At 33.8% G+C, this 24,217-nt stretch overlaps 1 protein-coding gene across 3 annotated transcripts in view; it reads right to left on the bottom strand.

Annotated features, from left to right (window-relative positions):
- Nucleotides 1-24,217, bottom strand: part of ARL6IP6 (ARF like GTPase 6 interacting protein 6) — a 35,512-nt gene that overhangs the window by 3,375 nt on the left and 7,920 nt on the right. For all 3 annotated transcript variants that reach the window (XM_074363671.1, XM_074363672.1, XM_010967873.3), the window contains one exon: nucleotides 17,938-18,070. In XM_074363671.1, the coding sequence (XP_074219772.1) occupies nucleotides 17,938-18,070 (133 nt within the window). The remainder of the gene's footprint in view (nucleotides 1-17,937; nucleotides 18,071-24,217) is intronic.

The raw sequence follows: 24,217 nt of genomic DNA, 5'->3' as shown, positions 1-24,217 counted from the left end.
CTTACAAGGCTTAAAAAAAATATGGGGATTCTGGACAATTTTCTACTTGATTATGAGCTCCTGAATAAAATTCACATAGCCAAAGGAAGAAAAGAAAAAAGGTGATTCTCATGTGCCATTGAGGGTTAATCTACCTAGCTGTATTACCAACTATACGGTGAAATAGATACACTAAATGCTTTGACCCTTTAATTTCCCCCCAAATTTATTTATTAGTGAACAGGAATTTATTTTTAAATTTATCAGCATTATCATCCCTTGTAAAAAAAAACAAAACAAAACCAAAAAACTACTGACTCAAGAATATTTAAATTCATACTAATATAGCTAATCACGGACAGGAGTTAAGTGCTCTCTTTTACTAGTTTGTGACCCCACACTCCCATAAAACAGAAAAAAACCCAAAGTACAACTTACTAAACTTTAAAAAATTATAATAACTACAATGTTGGTAAGATTGAATTTTACTGAGATATACAAGCTCAAACTGCTCAGTGACCCTTACAAATCAGGCAAAACAAAGAATTTTAGTGGCAATGAAGAAATGCTTGGTCTTTCTACAATCTCAAATGCACTATACTCCCACTAGGAACACTGCAGCGGTTGTCACACATGTACTGCCAGGCAAGGGACTAAAAATCCTTGTGGAATCACTTGCCTTAAAGCTCCTTTTTAAATACCCACTATGATTTTCCTCCCTAAGAAAGATACGGAGAACCCCTGGCAGATTTTCCTTCCTAAGACTCTTAACTTGTGATCTCTGAAGCGCTATAAAAAACTGAGGGTTATCTTGATTCCCCTTTGTCAAACTTTTTGTTTCTTGTAGAAAACATGTTTTGAATTGAAAAATAATGACTATGGTGCCTATTTTACTCAATCTCTCTTTAAATGTATGCATTTTACTTTTTAAAGTATAAACAGTAAAGTGTAAATGCTTAACATAGTATACAGATCAATGAATCTTTATCATGGTACACACCCTTAATGTACCTGCTACCATCCAGGTCATAAATAGAACATTTCTAGCACTGCACAAAGCTCCTTTGTTCCTCTTCCCTGTCAATATGTACCTTCCCTCCCCCAAATCCTTAGATAATCACCATACTGTCTGCTATCATGAGGACTGGTTTCACTTGCTGTAGAAACTACACCTACATGGCATAACACAGCATATATTCTTCTGTGCCTGTATTCTTTCACTCAGTAGTATCTGTGAAATTCATCCCTGTTGTTGTATGTAGCACCAGTGTGCTCTTCTATATTGCAGTTTAGTACTTCGTTGTATAAAAACACAAATTTATTCATCCATTCCACTATTGGGCATTTTGGTTGTTTCCAACTTGGTGCTCATATAAATAGAGATACTAGAAACATGATACTACGTACACATCTCTGGTGGGTCGTAGGCATCTGGACTCATTTCTCTTGGAAAACCCTAGGGGTGAAATTGCTAGATTATAAGCTAGATGTAAATGTGGCTTTAGCAGAAAGCACCAAACATTTCCCTAAATAGCTGCCTGCTTTACACTTATACCAGCAATGTATGAGTTTCAGTTGCTCCACACTGTCACCAACATTTAGTATGTCTTTTTAATTTTAATGGGCCTGCAGATTATGTTGTTGTTTTAACATTTATTTTTCTCATGACTAATGTATTTACTACTCATTCAGATGTCCTCTTTTTTGAAGTTTTTGTTTGTCTTTTGCTCATTTTTCTATTGGTTTATAGAGTTCCTTACACACCCTATATACAAATCCTTTGCCAGAAACATGTCATAATCATCTCTCCTGTTTATGGCTTTTCCTTTTCACTCTTTTAATAAGATATTTTTTGATGAACACAAGTTCTTAATTTAAATAAAGTCTAATTTGTTAATTTTTAAAAATAGTACTTTTTTTGTGGGCTTTGACTACTCCAAGGTTATGAAGATATTCTATTTTCTAGAGAAGTTTTAACGTTCTTCCTTTGACATATAGGTCTGTAACTCATCTCAAATTAATTTTTGTATATGGTGTAAGGTAGAGGCCTAGGCTCATTTTATTCCTTATGAATATCTACTTGTTTCAGCACAATTTATTGAGAAGACCATCTTTTCCCCCTTACTGAATTACTGTGGTGCTTTTGTCCTAAATCACTTAAGCATGTTTGTGTGGGTCTGTTTTGGGGCTTTCTAGTCTATTCTTTTGTTCTGTTTGTTTATCCCTGATTAAAGCAACAACTTTTCTATATAGCAGCATTTGCCAATTAAAAAAGAAGTTTATGCTAAAAGGCCCCTTGTAAAATCAGAGGAAAACTACAAGATCTTAGAAATGCAACTAATAATAATGTGCAAGACTCACATGAAAATAACCGTAAAACTTTACTGGAGATGTAAACAGACATCCTGTATTCATGGAATTGAAAAAATTATTGTTAAGGTGGCAGTATTCCCTGAATCGATTAATAGATTCAACGCAATTCCTCAAAATTATAACTGCTTTTTTTTTGCAGATATGAACCAACTGGTCCTACAATTCATATGGAAATACAAGGGACCTCAAACAGCCAAAACAATCATGAAAAAGAACAAAATTAGCACTCACACTTCCCAATTTCAAAATGTAATACAAAGCTACAGTAATCAAACAGTGTGCTACTGGCATAAAGACAGATATACAGATCAATGGAATAAAAATTTTTTTTCGTTCAGCAAGTTTTTATTGAGCACCTACTCTGTGCTCAGCACTGTACCAGGTGCCATGGAGAATATAAGAGAAGTATAAGATACAGTATCTGCCCTCAAGGAGCTTACAAAACTTAAGCAGGAATCAGATGTACATGTGACTCAGGCAGCATGTGAATTGTTTGACCTCTCTGAGCCTCAATTTTCCAAAATGGAAATAAAAATAAAATAAAACCTACCCCTATAAAGCTGTTAGGAGACACAGGTGTCTGGCACATAACAAATGATCAATAAATGTTAGCCACTATCTAGTATAAAAAAAAAAAAGCTTAGCTACAGATGGGATTTTTTAAAATTCTTTTGATGTTCTACTTTATTTCTCCCTTCCTTCTAAGTAAAACACCTCAACATAGACCCATTCCAAAACCAAAACAGAGGGGAAAACAATAACATTTTACAAGCAGACCCAGGAGGTGGATGGAAGAAAGAGACTGACAAATTATAGGTCTGTGTATGTATGTGTGTGTTTCTGCTTGGTATTACCCTCTTCCTACAAGTTTATAATCACCTCTCCCTTTATAATTCACTAGTGAACTTAAGACTTCCAGTATTTATATCTAGATTTTGTAGCCTGCAAATATACTTTCTAGCAATATATCTATATTGGTATTTAACTGTAACTTTTAAGTGAATAAGTCATAAAAGAATGATACCTTAATTATTTTCATTTTCCAGGAATGGAATACATTTGAAATTTAAGATTCCAATGAATTCAGTGATTCTAGCAAGTTAAGTTGACTATACTCTTAACTCTGAACCACAATTAAAGCACTGAATAAGCCACTGCCAAAAGTTTCAACTAAACTATCTTTGCTTTTTTTGAGACTGTTTCAGGCAAATTTCTCTTTATGTTTCATGTTGTTTATTGTTTTTACTCTGTCCTAGGCTAACTCTGAATTGAATCTCTACACCATAGACTCTTTCTTGAAATATTTATTTCCATACCATATTAACTCCTACACCACCTTTTCCTCACATATATTCCCACATTTCAGATATGCTTTTATGACAGATTTCTTGCAATTTAATACAGTAACACCATTGCCAACTGACTTTGCTTTAAGCAGAAAGCTCTCTGCTTGCCAGAGTAAGAAATTATATTAAGGGTCTACAATAAAAACCAATTGGCTATTTGTTCCTGTGTCTGACTGGCTCAGTAGGAGACAGGATGAACTAATTTGTACTAATCTATTCTCTCTTCACAAATCTGAGCTACCTTTTATTTATCATTCCATCCCTAGCCAAGAAATCTCTAATGCCTAAAGAACATTAAGTTGTGTGAAGATTGGTTGGAGTAACTATCAGTTCTTTATCTGGAATCAGAAGTTCTTAACCCAAACCCAAAATCTGAAAGAAAATACTAAATACCATATTGCAATCACTTACAAAGCATTTCTTTTATGTTTCTTTCAGAAACATAAATGATGCTTTTATATTCTTTTGTCCTAAAAATTACTTATTAGAAATTGCTAGAGGATGAAATTGTGTGTATTTCCATCAACTTTACCAGTATTATTTAACAACAAAGGGTTAGAATTTCAAAAAGTAAGCTTTCCTCCCTGAGGAAATGCCATGTCTCTCATTAAGGGAAAAAAACATACATTACATCACCCCTTACTTTATACTCTGAAGTCCTTTATTTTATCATTTTTTCAATTCTCTTTCCATTATTTTACTTCACCAAAATTTACAGAATGAATTCTCTATATCAGACATTATATATGGGGACAGAGAAGCAAGAAACAGTATTGCCTTTGAAGATGTGTCCAGTGATATAGTATGCTAAGTGTTAAAGATTTTTAAAAATTCTTTTGATAGCATTACCTGGAAGACAAAGGAGCCATTTGGCTTGTAGAAGGAGAGATTTTAAAGAAGAATCAATATTTGAGCTAAAATTGAGTCGGAGGAATTTAGAGTTCTAAACAAATAACAATATGTGCAGAAGGAACACATACGGAGAATAATGCAGGAAGTGGTTAATAGTGTGGTATGGTGAGACTGAGCAGCCTGGAAAGCTAACTTTCCTTCTCCTGGGGTTTAAACATGGCTCCACTATTTACAGGACTACTTTAAAATCTAATTCTCCATTTTTAAAATAATAATAATTCCTCTCTTTAGCATTCCTGTGAAGACTAAATGAGATAATATTAACAAGCACTTGTTGCAGTGCCTCGCATTTACTGAGCACACAATCAAAAACACAACAAATGTCAGCCATTTTGTCCTTGACCAGCTAGTCACTGAGGGAGGAGGAAGAACTGAAGATGATGCCAGGTTTCTCACCTGAGTTACTGGCTGGATGAAATATCATTCACCATGACAGGGAACCCCAGAGAACACACGGGTTGGTGGGAAGGGGGAAACAATGAAGTCAATTTTACATATGCCAAACTAGAAACACCTGTAGAACACTAAAGTAAAACTCCCAGCAAGCAATAAGAAAAACCAAAAGTGAGGTTCTCAAGAGAGAGGCTCAAGATAGGTTAGATGGACTCAGAAGTCTTTAGCCAGACCTCTACTTCTCAGAGTAGTAGCTGAAGAAAAGGGATTCTACAAATGGGAAGCAGTAATGAGAAAGCTAGGAAAGAAAAAAACAAAAAAACCAGGAGGGAATGGTGTCACTGAAATTAAAAAAGAAAAGCATTTTGAAAAGGAATGATAAGAATCCACAAATGATAAATGCTAGAGAGGGTATAGAGAAAAGGGCACTGTTAGTGAGAATGTTAATTTGGTGCAGCCACTAAGGAAAACAGTATAGAGGTTCCTTAAAAAAATAAAAACAGACTTACCATATGATCCAGCAATCCCACTCCTGGGCATATATCCAGAGGAAACTAATTCAAAAAGATACATGCCCTCTCAATGTTCACAGCAGCACTATTTACAACAGCCAAGACATGGAAGCGACCTAAATGTCCATCAACAGATGAATGGATAAAGAAGTTGTGGTATATATATATAACGGACTACTACTCAGGCATTAAAGAATGAAATAATGCCATTTGCAGCAACATCAATGGATCTAGAGATGATCATACTAAGTGATGTCAGAAAGAGAAAGGCAAGTATCACTGATATCACTTACATGTGGAATCTAAAAAAACGACACAAATGAACTTATTTACAATACAGAAACAGACTCACATACTTAGAAGAGAAACTAATAGTTACTAAAAGGGAAAGTGGGGGATAAATCAGGAATTTGGGGTTAGCAGATACTAATTACTATATATAAAATAGATAAACAACAAGGTCCTACTGTATTGCACAGGGAACTATTTTCAGTATCTTTTAATAACCTGTAATGAAAAAGAATATATAACTGAGTCACTTTGCTGTACACCAGAAACACACAACACCGTAAATCAACTATACTTCAATGTAAAAAAAAAAAAAAAAAGGAATGAAAGCCATTTCAAATAATGGATTAAAAATGAATGTTATATGCTATAATTAAGAGGTTTGCAGTCAACTCAAGGAGAAAAATTTTAGTGCAGGAGTGACTATATGACACCTGTGATAGCAACTACAGTCACCATGGATACTGGGACTATCTCTTCTCTAGTCTTCCAAGATACTTACCTTTGGAAAGATTCTGGCATGAGGATTTTTTCTCCAACACAGGAGAAACTTGAATGTTTAACAAATACCCTAACAAGAATGCTGGATATAAAGGGAAAGATTGAAGATATATAAAAAAGGGAACTGGGGGTGGGGGATCTAAAGCACAGGAAGTAAAATTAGATTTGGGCAGGGAGAACAACACTTCATCCTTTGAGGGAATAGGAATGAGTGGAGTGGAATGATGAATGTGGATGTAAATTAAGTTTGGAAGAAGCAGGAAGTTCCCTCATAATAACTTCACGAAACTGTAAGTGGTCCACTGAAAACTAAAGTGTATGTGAAGATCTGGAATAACTACAGAAAAAAAAGGGAAAGGGATGCAAGATGAATGAACGGATGGACAGACGGATAGTGCTAGCTAATAAGAGTCTAGTTTAGACTATGAAAGTCGTGAACTCTAGTTATTCAAATCTTAGTTTGGATGATTCGCCTCTGCCTCACTATCTTTTTATATGGAATACCACAGCGCAGCCCTTGGTCTATTTTGGAATGAATTTAAGGTCTTCTGCCAGTTTGACATTTCACTAGCTTTGCTCCAGATTCTCTATTTGATCTTTCTTTGACCCCTGTAACTTAACAATTTTACAGGACAGGCACTTCATACTTCTCTGTACAAGTCCTGGTTAAAAAGAAGCTAGTTTTCCTCAGGGTTTCAATCACTTCTAACAAAGTTTGATTTACTTATTACTCTGGCTTTCCTATTTTTACATTTCAATTAAAATTATTTTTCTTACCACTACCTTATATCTCCTAGTCTATTTCTTAACCCTGAAAAACACTTCCCATACTTGGCAAGGAAGTAGCCTGAAGACTCAGAATCTAAAAGAAGAAGTGAGTAAAATAAACACAATGGGTTTTATAACTTACTTTGTTATAATTTTAAACATCTTACAGCTTAAGTTGTAAGCTTTCCTGCTTGTTCAAATAATCTTTAGCTCACCTTTCATTACTACTTTCTCATCACCATTCATCCATTAAAACTCAGATATTTGGTAAAAGTTAATGTTTATCATTTAGATGTGAAGTAATTATTATAAATTAGTATATTAGTGTAAAATGCAATTTTTAGAAATGTGTGTCATATCCTTAAGACCATAATACTAACCAATTAGAATGCAACTATCTGAATAGACAAGCCCACTCCATATAAAAAATACGTATTATATTATATATATATAAAATCACACACACATGTATCTGTTTTTTTTTTTTACCAAAAATTAGAAATCTTTTGTAAGCAGTATCTAAGTTCAGAGTGGTCTCCTAAAGAAGGGGTTGGCAAACTAGGGTACATCGGTCCTGCTACCTATTTCTTTTTACTCGAGCATTGCCTCACTCATTCCTCTACATATTGTCTATGGGTGCTTTGGTGCTACGTGGCAGAGCTGAAGAGTTGTAACATGGACTATACGGCCCAGAAAGTCAAAAACATCTACCACTTGGCCCTTCACATAAAATGTTGCCAACTTTTATACTGAAGCCTTCCTATACTAAGTGTAATCCATACATCAGCAATATATTGGCGTTGCCTAGGAATTTCTTAGAAATTCAGAATCTCAGACCCCACCCTAGACATACTGAATTAGAATCTCCATCTTCAGCTAGGTCTTCTGGTGATTCCAAAAGCCTCAAATAAGTACTGATGTTCACTATTTGGAAATATACAAATTAGCAATGAGATTTCCCAGGAGATCATTACTTCAGAAATCGATCCCAGTTGCTTTCTATGTGAAAGCTTCAAAGTTACTGTAGTTTCAAAGAAAAAAATGTATAGGTTTAATGAACACTTATAAAACTCGTTTCACTGTATCATCAAGTTCCTAAACAGATTTTACAACTTCTTTAAAAATTTTTATGACAGATAACTCAAATAAGTAATCAGATAAAAGAATATATAGGAGAAAAAAAATTCTCCCATTTTTCTCTCTGCCTTCTTTGTGTATATATTTACCTTGCTAGGATAGTGGTTACGCATTGGATGTATTGTGTAAGTGTGTATGTATATATACATTTGTATTTCAAAGTAGCCTATTAGGATAAAATACAGCAAAATATTTTTAGAGTGAAATGCCAGAGAGTAAGACTAAAACCATCATATTAGCTAGTTTACCAGATTTTAAGGTATAGATATATTTGGGTGGGGTTATTTAAAATAAAGTTTTGCAACTTTTAACTTTCTAAGTTATATAATTCTGTGCTGTATGTATTAATTCTATAATCATAAAAAAATCAATAAGGGGAAATTTTAAATCAGTCACTGTCCTAGCAAATACATTTCTCAATTATTATTAAAAATAGAAAATGCTATTAAAATATAAAGTCATTAGAAATGATTGTACTGACTTCAAGGTTTCATGATAAATCTGAGGTAAAGATCTGGATAAACATTTACTTAAAAGATGTAAAAGGTAAGGAAAAAAGTAAAACGTATATACATAACATTGAGCTGTAATGTATCATTCTTTAAAAAAAAACACAGAAGCTGTGGTGAACATTTTGAGCATTTGCTCCACTGCTTCATTAGCCCCGTAATGAGTCTAATGATGTACATGAGTAAGTATCAATTATGAAGTATCCATCATCTTAACGAAGCAAGTTGATTTATTAATCTACACAATAGTAAATAAACCATGCTACAATAGAATACAAAGATTTAACTTAAAGGGTTTCCTCTTTTTTTGACAAGACTTATTCTCCTTAGCACTATATTTAGTTTCGTAGCTATACTGCCAACTTCTCTGGTCCAACTTCTGCTTCCAAAACTTAAGTATAGTCTTTATGATCTCTTTAATCCCTTCTGGATCTTAATTCAGTAATAATTATGCCTTCATATATGCACTAATGTCCTTCATCTAAAATTATACCAACTAGAAGTTTTCACAACCCCATGCTTTGCTGGTGTGATATTAACTAACATAATGACCTACAGGCCCTGAAAGATCCTAAAAATAAGCGAAGTTCTTTAACATGGATTTACAAATGAATACATTTAAGATATCTTATTGTACAGTCAGAGAGAAATAAAGATGTATCTGGCTGGACAAAACTGCTTATTAACCTATAATCTACTTATATATAGCAATCTACTTGGCTGCAAATTGAAGACATGTTAACTTTATTCACCATTATATCAAGGCAGAAAAATGCCTGAGGACATCTGTCCTGGGCACTCTCTTGGTTATTAGACAAAGACAAAGTCCTTATTCATTAGAAAGTTAGGCCAAAAAGTAAAAAAAAAAAAAAAAAGTGCAAGAAAAATGGGATTCCCAAGCCTTTAGACTTCATGAGTTGGTAAAAAAAACAATCTTTTTTTTTTTTTTTTTTTTAAAGAGAGTAACTGACACCAAAGTTGCCAAACTTTTGTTTTACCAAGAACAAAGTTTGAAAACCACTACCATCTACTGTCAGCATTATTTCATAAAAGAGCATCTTAACATTTAAAGGATAGAAAGGGGGAAAAAATAGAAAGGATAAAAATCTCATGATAAATTAATAATTACTCAAGAAAAGACAGTTGGCAAGCAGTGGTAGGCCATAGTCAGACATCCAGCTTAAAAAACATCTCAATTAAGGAAAGGAAAGTTCTGGGACTACTATATCTGCTTTATCATCTGATATATGTGTTGCTTTAACTAGTAAACTTACTACCTGAGGGTAGATACTGTTTTTACCTCATTTTGGAGAGGAGGAAATTAAGGCTCAGAAACACTAAGTGAATGACCTGCTCAAAGGTTCTGCTAGCATACGGTGAAGTCCAGATTTGGAAGCCACCTCTTCTGATTTATAAGCCCTTTTTTTAATATAGCAGGCTGATTCATAATTTATGAAGACTGTTGAACACACAGAAAGGGTTCCAAGTTAAACACTGCCAACTGCTACCTCTTAGGTATTTTCTTATCAGTGCTGTTCTGTGCATACGGATACCTTTGTCTTTTCAGCAGCCCATACATAACACATTGTAAATAGCAGAAGCAAAGGCCATGGTAAACAAGTGCAAAGCAAACACTCACTAGCTATATTACTTTATGAAAGTAACAAAAATCAAGAATATTTAATATGATCTCTTACAGGATTTTGTTACATCTAAGTCTCCATTCAGATCTGTAATGGAATATATTTAGTAAGACATGCATATATTTTAACCCTTTACTTCACAGCCACAGTGCAGTGCCATTAATAGTGACAGCATTACAAATGATAGCTCCCAAAAGTCCCTAGATAATGAAACTTTATGATACTCAAATATAAAGGCCAAGTTCTTGATCTCTTTTGTCAGTAGCTTTTCTTTCCTACTGCAATTAGCCATCTGACATCTGTTTCATCAGTCCATGGCAATAAAGAATGTGATTTGACAAAGAGGCAGCTCTCCAAAATCTGTATGAAAGAGTCATAGTATCAATTTATTGTGTTCAATGTTAAATCTAGCATGCTTGGAAAAGAAACTTCTAATTCAAATACTAAATCACCCAAGAAGGTCTTGACCTTCCAGACTTCTATTACTGTCCAAGTTAACAACTCATATAGCTCAGTGGTAGAGTGCGTGCCTGGCATGTACAGGTCCTGGGTTCAATCCCCAGCACCTCCATTAATAAATAAGTAAGTAAATAAATAAACCAACCAACCAACCAACCTAATCACCTCCCCCTCAAAAAAATTAAAAAAAAAAAAAACCTCGTAACTTCTTTTCTATTGTAATTTTACTATTCTGTTTGCACAGTATCTTCTTAAACCCCAAGAGCTAAAGCCTTGAACGTCAATAAGAACAAGAACTTAGAGAAAACCCTTCAATAACAAAGAAAAATAAACTTAATGTGGAATAGAAAAAGAATATTATATTACAGCAATGCCAATTCAAAATCGGGAATCTTCCAGGATTAAGTATTCTATTCACTGTATGCCTCCCTCCTACAGTAATAGTAACAACAAACACACATTCACACACAAATGTAATGGAGATTTAGATATGTCAGCATCCAATTACACATTCACAATTTTACACAGGAAATAACACATGCAGAGTATTAGATCACATGTGTTAATTTTTAGTTTGTAAAATAGTTACTAAATCCAATTTACCAGAAAGCAATTCAAATGAAAATCAACTGTTCCCTTTTCTTTTTTACGTCTAATTTATTTTGCAAATACCAAATGGCACTTTAAGGCAATATAATTTTTTAAAAAGCTGTGTAGAAATAAATTTAAATTGAACTAAAAGCATGTATTTGTTGACACAGTGTGTCCTGATATTTATCAAATACCATCTGTGGTTGGAAGAAGAAATAGGAAGATGAATAACTCAGAATGATCCAAACAAAAAGACCAACAGCATCAGGAAGGTAGCAGAGTCCCTGGTTTGTATATTAACTATGAAATACTACAGATTGCCACCCAAATTCTATGGATTATAGTTTAGGCAGGCTTTAGTGAAAAGAAGAAGTTCCTCTTTACCTTGGCACATTCCTAAAAATCATGACATAACACCAATAATTATAAAGTTGTCCTGCATTTTGACCACGAGCCCCACATCAAATAAGCCATAAATACAACCAATAATACATTTAAAAGCAAATACTAAACTTCAAACGTTTCTAACAATATAAAATAGTAAATATATGCCCTTATATCTATAAAATGAGCACCCAATTGTGCCTTCCAATCTGCCTCATCTTAGGAAATGCACAGATGTGACCATTTGAGAGGCACCTGAAGTACAAATACTAACTCTGACTGAGTAGAGTTATAATAAAAGTATTATTATTTTGCTTGATTTCTGACAATTCAAAATGGTACCTGCTGAATAATTCTGAGGGTTTAGGTCTTGTTTAAAAACTATCTATGGAAACTTAAAATGATGTCTATTTTTTCTTTTAATAAATACTGCTTGTTATATCCTTAATAACTTTAGCTACAAGCATTGGTTTTTTTCCTCCTTGGAAATAAAGTCTCTGTGGGTATTTCCAGCACAATTTCCTATCTCTACAAAGTTAACTTCTTGGCTTGAATGTTATAGGAGTACATGCTGTTAAATCTGAACTTTGATCTAAATAAGATCAAATAAAATCACACCAGGAGTAAGACTTTTGTAATTATCACTAGCAATTGTAATGAATACCCTTAACTTCTTTAAGACTACTGGCCCTTAAAAGAAATATATTTGCCCGTGACCTTTGCCTCTATGTAAAAGCACTATTAGGTAGACAAATTTAATCACTTGTTTCACTCATTTTCATACCATTGTTACTGAATATTTTGACTCTTTATTACAAATGAGCTGTCTACACCCTGCTTCTTGTGAGATCCATCACATACATTATCATTTCCCCACTAAGTTTATTTTTAGACATTAAAGTAACAATTTTATCCTCGCTGAGACCTATTATAATCATTGAATGGTTTTTGTTTTTAGCATGCTACCTCTAAACCTGCAGCTACATCACTGCACCACTAGATGGGGGTTGTGCACACGTAATGTGAAATGTAGAGGTCATTCTAAAGTGGAGAATTGTTTCTGGGAGAAAACGATGAACGAGGGAACAAAGAGTAAAATTTTAAGAACAGATTTTAATTGGATTTAGCAATACTGCATGGGCAAAAATGCCAGACAGCAAAAGCTCACAGTGAGTGCCTCTGTCAATAAAATGATGCTGTTTCAATCAGAGAAATTTTTCCTGTTGATTCATTTCATAATGAAAAGGAGATGAGCTAGCTAGTATGACAAACAAAAACAAAAGGCCAGGCACTAGGTATGCTAAGTGCAAATTATTTGACTTTGTGCAAGGTACTTAAATTCCTTGGGACCCAGTTTCTTCATTTGTTAAAAAAAAAATGTTGGACCTAGACTAATGAAAACCCCAAGGGTGACTTAGCAGACTTAGTTCTCCTATAATCTTTACTAGGAACATCTAAGACATTTCCAGTAACCCTAGAATATTCATTAAAAAGGTGTACTTGTTAGGAAAAACACAACTTCCAGGCACGTCTCCTATCCAAATCTAACTTCCTCCCCAATCAGGAGGACTTAGATAAAAGTTCTGGTGCTGCCATCAGTCCAGCCTACAAAGAATCTGAAGATTCTTTCAAGCTTTGAGTTCTCTCTGAATGCAGTATCTCTGCATGGGTAGGTCACACAGTTAGACGCATTAACTCCTAGAAACTATAATTGAAGCAGATCACCATAATGTTAAATATTGATTACATACACACTGTTATATTTGCCTACTTGGAAATCACTGACAAAACCCAATGTATGAACAGAGGAAAGTAATGAGGAGGGAACTAAAAATGTTGATTAGGTAGTGGAGAAGAGCAGGATAATGAATTATAAAGTAGCAAGAAGTGGCCAATACCTACATAGATACTACCCTAAGGAATCTAAAGTTAACTGCATCTGCCTCTTGTTCTCTAACACTTTCACAGATTTTCAGAAACAACTAAGAAGATAATTTAAAAGTACTATTGATCCAAATTTTCTTTTCCACAGAGTCTGCTTCCTAATACTCCTAATACAGGTTTGCGTGTGTGACATTGCATATACCTTTTAACTCAGCAAAGTTTGCAAAGTCAGCATGACAACCATCTTTCTTAAAAACATGTCTTTTGAAGCCCATTAAGTATCTGACTGAAAATATATCATAAAGTTCTTTAACTATCTTGTATTTCATAAAGGGCTTGTGTGTATGTAAAAGTGAAAGTTTCTAAGCTATATCTTTCTGGATTATGTTTGCGTCCATCTCCTTACCCCCAAATTCATGTCAAAACCTTACCCTCCCAATGTGATGGTATTATGAGGTAGGGTCTTTAGGAGGTAATTAGGATTAGATGAAGTCATGAGAGTGAAGCCCTCATGAATGGGATTAGTGCTCTTGTAAGAGTCACAAAGAGCTTGCTTCCCCTCTCTGCTCTCTGTCTTGTGAGGATATAACGAGGAGGCCATCTGCAACCCAGAAGATGGGCCTCACCAGAAACTGACCATGTTGGCACCCTAATTTCAGACTTCCAGTCTCCAGAACTGTGAGAAATAAATTTGTTGTTTATAAGCCACCCAGTTTATGGTAATTTGTTACAGCAGCCTGAACTAAGATAATATCTAACAAACATGGAAGAGTAATTCTGAAAAAAATTTTAATGAATATAAGGGTTTTATTTCTTAACTCCTCTCATGAATTCTTGATCCAAATTGCTGATTTCATTAAATGTCTCATCTAGTATTTACTACATATCAATAAGGATTATTATTTTCTTCCCTTGAGGAGTTCATGTTTCTAGGGGAGTACAACTAATTTACAGCCATAGTAAACACAGTCATCTCAATTTTTTTCCAATTCTACTAGTTTAAAAACAAACAAACAAAAAGCCTATATGTTTAAAATCTGCAAAGGAGAGCAAAAGACTGCTTTTTAATAAACCAATTAGACTTGATTACTTTCTTCACACATGATATTCATGGAGTTGGAGAGTATTTTTAATAATAATCTTAATCTAAGAAAAAATAAAGAGAAAAGTCTCTTCATTTTATGATGTCTTAATTAGCTTACCTTTCTTTAGTTTCTAATTAGTTAAGGAGACCTCTGTTTAATAAATTATCTTAGACCCTAGCTATTATTTATATTAGATTTCCTTTAAAAATTAAATTGACGTATATCATGACTACTCTTTAAAGTGCACTTAAAACATTGAAAATTTCAAAGAAATACTAAATAGAAAATGTTCCAATAAAAATGTTAAATAAAGTATACTGTGACAAAAATTTTCATTTTTTCAAAATATGCAAAGAATGGGAAGACATACATTAAAATGTTGGCAGTCACCTTCTCTAATCATGAGTTTTTTCCATTATTTTCTTTTTGCTTTTTAAATTTTCAGCAAAGAACCTGTATCATTTTTATATAGTCAGAGAAAATATTTACATTAACATCACTATTTTAGGTAATAAAAGAACACGTTAGTTACAAAGATACTTTTATAAAAGTATGATGCTGCAAAATAATAAAATATATCAATCTGATTTCTAAGAAGATAACGTCTGAAGATTTCAACTTTCTCAAAAGGTAGCAAAGTTGTTTCCCTGTACAAGCACTCACTCTACTGGTGATACAGAGAATCTACTTATTCTGCCATTTCTGAAGTAACTGCATTATTTTCTACAAGCACTAGAGGGCAGGGTTCTCAACATAAAACAATTCCACAATTATCATTACAGTGTATGTTTTTTGGGGGTCTGTTCATAATGTGATCAAATATCACTATATTTATTACATGTATTTTTTGGACTGTGCTTCTGTTAAACATATGATAATTTTTAGTAACAGTCTGACTCCCATGAGCTATTTAATAGCTGATTTATCATACATAAAATTAATTTATCCCCACTTACATACTGAAAGGAATTCAAACACATACACACATACAATATACATATTTCAAAACTTATTTTTAGGGCTGTATTAACAAATATGTAATCGAAGTCTCTGATATGACACCAACTCATATTAAAATTGAATGACTAATAAAGACATTGAAAAATGAGGTCCATCACTACTCGTTCTAGTTTAATAAAAAAATGCAATGATATTTTTTGAGAAATTAGCTAAATGCCCTCAGAATTCCAGATCTTTAAGGAAACAAAGAAATGCTTTTCTCTAACTCCAAAAGCTTCTAATGTATGAGGTTTATGAATTCTGGTGGAAGAGAAGCTGAGAGGGAAAATGACATTCCAGGAAGAGAGAACACCAAGAGTAAAGTCATGGCATCTCAAAAGTACAGTTTACTTGGGGGATGTCAGGGTAATTTGCTACATAGCTACAAGAGAGGGTGCACTGGAGAAATAAGCTGAATATAAAGTTGGAAAAGTAAAGTACAGTCCCTTGGGGAAGAATTATTATGCTGTATTTGGAAGTCAGACTTTATTTTGAAGGCAATGGGAAAGCCACTGAAGACTTTTAAACAAGGGAGGGGTGTGACTAACATCTGCTTTTAGAAAGGTAATAATATACAGGATGAATTAGAAGAGCGAGACCTTGGAGTAGAGACTAATTAGTCAAGTACACTGACTTAAATAGGGCAAAAACACTGTGGGTGCTAAGACTAAGTATTCCAATAATGTTTCAAAAGGCAAGAATGACTGGACTTGGTGAAAGGCTGAACTATACAGTGAAAAGGGGTTTCAAGTCTTGATAAGTGGGTAGATACTTATGTCTTTAAGAAAGACTGGAGTTTTAATAATTTTAAGTGCCAGGTACTCTCTGAAATCCAAGTTGCAAGATCTACTGAATACCTGTAAATGCGGGACTAGAATTTGAGGAAAAGAGGGACATAAATAAGAAAAAAAGTAAAGTTTGTGACTTACAAAAGGAGTCTCTCTCATTGTATCATCTATATTAGACTCACACGCCTTGTTAAAGTAACTGATGTCAATGAGCAGCAATAAAATATGTATCTGAACACTTAGCAAAATTAACTTTCCAACTGAACAGTACCCATGTAAACTATGGGATGGTACAGCACTATTAGGTATAACTTAGTCAATTTAGATTATTAATTAATCATTATCTACTCAAATACATACACAAAACATTTATTGGCAAGTACATGATTTACACTACATATACAGATAGGGATTAAGACATTTAAAATACATATACACATTTCATCTGAAGTGAAGCCAAAATTTTTAAAGATATCTTTATAAGACAGAAAAATCAGTTTACTAATGATGAAGGCCAGGAGTAACAATGATTATTAATAACTATCATCAGTATTAAACTTATTTACAGAGTCCCTCAAATGGATTTTCTTACTTGATACCTACAAGTTGTCCATGGGGAGGGCTGGAGCTGGCAGTAGTAACAACAATAACAATTATAATACTCTGATAACACACATATCATTAACAGAATTTATTTTCTACTCTTCGTCTTTTCCCCCCTCCCTCCACCCTCAGATTGTAGAATACACTAGAGGTCTTAGATGCTGTTATTCGGAAATTTATATTTAAAACCGGAGCCTTCCCAACATAAATAGACTAGATTAGAATACGGACTACTGAATTTTCTAGAATTCTATGAAACAGAAAATACAGACCAAAGGAATTTAATACTGTTCCACTATGAAATGTATGTAATCTGGTCTAGACATATAAATTGGATGCCATACATCGTTGCTAATTACTACACATAGTTTAAATCTGAGGAAAAGTTTAATCCAATTATTAGGTTATTATAAATCTGACTACTTATGCATGAATCTTGTAAAACTTTCACATTACTAGTATTAAATGAGCCTTCATAAACTATTTTAAATAAAATCCCATCCCAAAAGGACAAATAGCCATTAAAATTTCTTTTTAGATCATTTCTGGAATTTAATTTTTTTAAAAACCCACTCCATTATCTATGTATGGGAGATTAAAATACTCTTCTCTACTTATCTAATGGCTGAGACAAGCTGAAAACCTTGAGTCATCTGTATTGTATAGATTAAAGACTGGGGCCTCAACATATTATCCTACAAATAAGCAGCCTCTTGTTTCTATTTTAGTATTTTCAACAGAGTTGGAATGGGTTGAAAAAGAAACAAGAACAGGAATACTTACTTGAACCTAGCAGGTGAAAGAGGAGTAGGAGGAAACATTCCTGGTTCAAAAGAATCAAAATAAGTCACTGTCCAAGAAAAGCTGCAGCAGGAGAATCCGGCAGTTAAGGATATTATGAGTAGAGTCCAGAATCCTTAATGGGAAAAGAGAGGGGAAATCTGAATTATTAACTCTAAATCAATTTAAATTAAACCAGGAGATCACCTTCAGAAGATCGTATGTATTTCTGATATTCTAAATTATACATAACTGATATAAGGTATGTGAGTTTAGTAGAAGTGAACCCATGTGGAAGTGTAAAATACTAAGAACAACTAGAAGTCATATCAAATATTTTAATTCAGTTTTAATTTCCTATGTGAAAAAAAGAGTACAAATTCAGCTTAAGGATGTAACTTTGATTCACAAAATTCAACTATAGGAAAAAATGGTTCAAACTCTTCACTGGTAAATGTCCTGACGTTCTTCATTTAACTTTGTGAATCACAACTTGCTGCCTCCTATTACTTAGTACAAAGTGATTCCTTTCTTTCCACACCATGCACTTTTGACATGAATCAACTTTAGAGTGTTTACTCTTTACAGCTTTTTTGTTAACATTATAAACTTAATTTGATTCTTTAACCTTGCTCAGTATATAAACAACAATTTCCAAGTTCTAAATGGGTTGGGAACCTAGATTTTATTTTCAGTCAGACTGAAGCTTTATTTTGAAAAATAAGTCAAAAGCACAATACTATATGGGCTGCAAGGAAAGAGAAAAGAGTTGAGAAATGGAAGAATGTGGGGAATAAACAAGGTTAAAATAGAGGGAATAAATTAAAGGATTTCAGACAGTTTACTAAGCCACCACTACTGATAAGTGTGTGTATCTCTGGCCTCAGCAGCACAGAGAGGAAGGAAAGGTTGAGAAGACTACAGTAGAGAATGACTTATGAATTACAAAATTTCCTAGCTGCAAAGGTATCTTTATTTTAGCAAGAAGCAGGAAGAAATGTGTGCATTTAACTGGTTGTAAGCCATCTGAAACCCAGTAACAGACTGATCAAACTGGTAAGTTAAACTCAGAGCAATGAAGTATTAGAAAAACAAAAAAACTATAGCAAAGTATTTTTGAAAGATAAACTTTTTTTTTTCTCTTGATAGTCCCCTTTCCTTTACCTTCTTTTAAAAAGATAATGGACTTTGCGTTCACTGCCCCAGAAGGATGTGGCAAAGAAAAGACAAACAGCCCCAGTGTCTCTTTGATTTTTATGTTGCAAAATAATAAAGGGAACGATGATAGATATAAGCACGAGGAGGGTAGATAAAGACAGAATGTCTTAGACAGCAAATATAATGACTGGGGTATAGAACAAAATGTGTAGAACAGGGAGAAAAGAGTGAAGGTTTTATCTATGGGTGGGAAAAATTCCCATTTTGAAGAAGTGTGTTGTGTGTGTATGTGGGGAGGGAGTAGTGCTGCTGGGGCTTCCTGGTGGAGCCACACAATACCAGATTGGAGCTGTGTACAGTATCTTGGCAGGTGGGCCAGAGCCAAGCTTGCAGGTGCTTCTACCCTAAATGGGGCATAAAAATAGCAGGCGGTCACATGGCTGGAAGGTGGAACCTCTGAAAGGGCATCCTGACGAGAATGCAAAATGATTCAGCAGTAACTCATTTGAGCAAACGTCTTGAGGACCAGATTGCACTCCCATCCCAATATCCTTGCACAATCAGCCTCTAGAATCTCAACCAAACCTGGGGCTGAGTGAACAAAACCTTAGTAAAGACTGAGGCACAAACTTCCTGTCAACCTGGAGACTTGGGACTACTGTGGAATGATGGAAATTTGTAAATATTTTAAAAAGTGAGAAAGACACAAAATAACAAAATGTGAGGCTCTCTAAAGCCCATCAAGCTTTTTTACTCTAACAGAATGCCCATCAAATTTAATACTAAAATATCCTTGAGTTTTCAGAAATGACTAATCCATGATCTAAGTGCCTACCTCACCTTGGGCATTTTAATTATTTTATATTCATTCTGAAGTAATCAACAGTTACATCCCTGACAAAAGTCAGGTCACAATGATAGTATGTTGCAACACTGTGGTCTAGAAGTGCTCGTGCTTCTGAAATTACTCAATTCATGTGTGAACAATCAGAAAAGCCACATAAATCGGCAACTTCCAACTCAATTTTTAACAAGTTCCTACCTCCAGAATCCTGAAGCAAAAATTTGACAACTAATATTTTGTAAACTCATTTTACCAAGAGTTAAAAAATAAATTTCGTTTAAGAATTAAAATAATTTTTAAAAGGCACAAAGGCATATAAAAATTAAGTTAAAGTCTTCCCTCCCTAATTTACCAATTCTACTTCTAGAAGCAATCAGCTGAGAGTACTTTTCATCTTCTATAAAAGTTTAGGTATCTAGGAGCTAGTTATAAACATGAAATGTACAATATGTATATATTTTCTGTTTATCTTCCAAAAGTGGGATTCTCACCAGAAAAACTGTCCTGCACTTTTTTCCCCACACATTGTTGGAAGACCTTTCATATCAGTACATGTAGGTACAATTCCATTGTATATTTTTATTATTCCAGTTTTTCACTATTAAAAACAATGCTGTGAGTAATATTCTCGTACTAAACAATACAGTTATAGAAAGGTATCTGTTACTGCTGTATCAAAGTACAGAGGCCTTTAAATAAATACATACACCCTTCTTTCTTCTCTATAGTTCAATTTTCATCAGTTGATGAAATGATGCAAATTCATTTCTTGTATCAACTGTAACCTCTTGGACTCAACGTTTTCACCTAAAGCAAAGCAAAGCGTGTATGGAAAATCCCTATTCTAATCCCTTGGCTGGAGTTTTATATTCACTTATCTAACAGCATATTTTTGGGGGAGATGATTTATCAAAATACATGATTTCAGTTTCAAAGTATAGTTACTTTTCTAAAATCATGCTGGCAGCTTTATGTATTTCTATAAAAGCTTCCAGCAAAGAAAAATTGTATGTTCTAAATATTTTAATTATATTTAGCATTTCAGGTTCACAGGGATGAGATGACTTCGGTAAGTTTTATGAACTCAGAGATTTGGAGTTATCTGCACATATTACGTCAGCAGAAAAAGCCAGAAAAACAAAACAAAAACCTCCCCTGTTGCCACTGTGAAAAAGGTTTCTTATTAAAACAATGTTAAGAAATCAATTACACATTCTTCATAATATGTATTCCTGCCATAAGTAATAATAGGACTAAATGTGACAGCTCACTGATAATTTCAGAGTCCCATTTTAGAGCTTCTGATACTTGAAATGTGTAAATAAACTGTTACAGTATGAAATACAATGCAATAATAGAAAAGAATGTAGTAGATGTACATATACTGATATAGAACGAACTCCAAGATATTTTAATAAAGCTGCAGCCCATGCATGGTTCCAATTATGTTTTCTTCAACAGTGACAAAACCACATTTTAAATCATCATATATATGATACATTAAATATATATAAATGAATAGAAAAAGATCTGAAAATACACACAAGCAGATTAGTGGCTACCTTTACTTTAATTGTTAGAATTCTTTTCCCAGTAAGACTGTATTACTTATACAATTAACTTATGAAATTAAAAATGAAAATTAATTTAACATTTAGGTAACTTTAAAAGTGTAAAAACTGGCTACTAATAAAAGCCCAGATGTACTCATGCATTAAAATTAATAATTTTTAAATGCTTATATAAGCAAATTTTTGCAACTTCAACAGATTTCAGTTTTCTAACTTAGGAGGATGACAGGTATTTTAAATGATGTAGTATTCTCTCTAAAGTAAACCACATTCTTATGATAGCTCAAGTTTTTAAATCCCTTGAGCAATGTCAAAGCAGAATGCCAGACAGCCCTGGGATCTTCAAACTTAATTATTTCCAAGTGCGGAGCAGAGGAATGGGGTCTTTCTTCCCATGTGTCAGTGCCACCTGAACACAGTTGGGTCTCCACCCAACTGCCTATCCACCTGCAACTCAGTCTGCAGCAATTTCACTCCTCTTCCTTCTGAAAAGGGCAAGGAATGGAAGGGGACATTCTGACAGATGAGTACCTAAACTTGAAAAATTAGGAACATCTCTAGTTTCTAACCATGTTAAATCACCATATTCACATGGGAAACTTGAAAAAAAAAAACTTTTTTTATTATGGACAGTTTCAAACACACACAGAAGTAGAAGGAATACAGTGAAACCCCATTTAATCATCACTCATCTTTCAAAAATTAATTCATGGCAAATGTTGTTATAGCTATAGTCTCCCCTGAAGCTTATAACCTTCAGTATACTAATGAAAATAGTTATCACTATCATCTGGTTCCAACGTGCCCTTATTTTTAATCATCTGATGAACAATTTACAAAAGAATAAATAACCAGTGAAAATAACTGTTAGAAATTTTAATAATTGTGATATAAATATAGCAAACCCAAATTTTCATTCTCAATTTCCCTGGTTAAAAAAAAAAATACTAGAAATGAGCATGTCCTCTAAGTGCAAATAACTACTTACCAGCTTTATGCATGAATCTGGAACATAACCGTCTTGTAAATACTGATTCCAAGCTTCAGATACATCTCTAATTGATTTTAGCTTATCATTAGTTTTGCTTTTTCTTTTGCATTTGCATCAACAAAACACAATGCTTGAAGCAATTTTAAAAATCTTTCACAGCTCAGAAGACATGGTAGACAACTATCTTTGCTCCATAATTTGCAAAATATTTTCATTTTTATATTTATAAACACAATTTGAATGATCAATCCAATGATTTTTGTTTCATTCCTTTCCAATCACCAGCATTTGTCCACTTACAGTGTCAAACATATTAAAGGAACAGATTTATAAAAGATGAAAAAGACTGTCATACATTCTTTCAGCAAAAGGGAATGGTTCGTGTTTTTGCATGAAGTCCTTCTGTTGAATGACTGATTGGATGAAAATACTACAGTTTTCCAAAAAAAGAGCTAAATATTAAGTATCTACAGCTGTGTTTGCCGTCAGGTCTCTTTCACAACTACACGACTCTGCTGTTGTGGCATGAAAGTAGCCATCCATAGACACAGAGAGAGAACATACTTTGACATAATAAAGGCCATATGTGACAAACCCACAGCTAACAACATACTCAACAGTGAAAAGCTGAAAACATTTCCTCTAAGATCAGGAACAAGACAAGGATGCCCACTCTTCACTTTATTCAACATAGTTTTGGAAGTCCTAGCCACAGCAATCAGAGAAGAAAAAGAAACAAAAGAAATCCAAATTGGAAAAGAAGTAAAACTGTCATGTTTGCAGATGACATACTATACACAGAAAATCCTAAAGACATTACCAGAAAACAACTATGGCCCATCAGTGAATTGGTAAAAGTTACAGGATACAAAATTAATATACATAAATCTCTGGCATTTCTAACAACAGGAAAAGAAATTAAGGACACAACTCCATTTACCATAGCATCAAAAAGAACAAAATACCTAGGGATAAACCTACATAAGGAGGCAAGGGACCTGTACTCCAAAAACTATAAGCCACTGATGAAAGAAACTGAAGACAGCTGAAGAGAATACAAACAGATGGAGAGACAGACCATGTTCTTGGATTGGAAGAATCAGTATTGCTAAAATGACCCTACAACTCAAGGCAATATACAGTTTCAGTGCAATCACTATCAAATTACCAACAGCATTTTTCACAGAACTGGAACAAAATATTTTAAAATTTGTATGAAAACACAAAACCTCCCAATAGCCAAAACAATCCTGAAAAAGAAGATGAGCTGGAGGAATCATGTTCCCTGACTTCAGAATGTACTACAAAGCTATAGTAATCAAAACAGTATGGTACTAGCACAAAATCAGACACATAGATCAATGGAACAGCCCAGAAACAGAAAGCCCAGAAATAAACGTATACACTTATGGTCAATTAATCTATGACAAAGAAGGTAAGAACATACAATGGAGAAAAGACAGTCTCTTCAGTAAGTGGTGCTGGGAAAACTGGGCAGCTACAAGTAAAAGAATGAAATAAGAACATTCTCTAACACCATATACAAAAGTAAACTCAAAATGGATTAAAGACTTAAATGTCTTTAGGATAGACTGGATACTCTAAAACTCCTAGAGGAAAACACAGGCAGAATACTCTTGGACATAAATCACAGCAATGTTATTTTGGATCCATCTGCTAGAGCACTGGAAAAAGCAAAAATAAAGAAATGGGACCTAA

This window comes from Camelus bactrianus, chromosome 5 (assembly GCF_048773025.1).
Source record: "Camelus bactrianus isolate YW-2024 breed Bactrian camel chromosome 5, ASM4877302v1, whole genome shotgun sequence".
Classification (NCBI taxonomy): Eukaryota; Metazoa; Chordata; class Mammalia; order Artiodactyla; family Camelidae; genus Camelus; species Camelus bactrianus.
The sequence above is the reverse complement of the archived record's forward strand: the minus strand, read 5'-3'. Positions and strand labels throughout refer to the sequence as shown.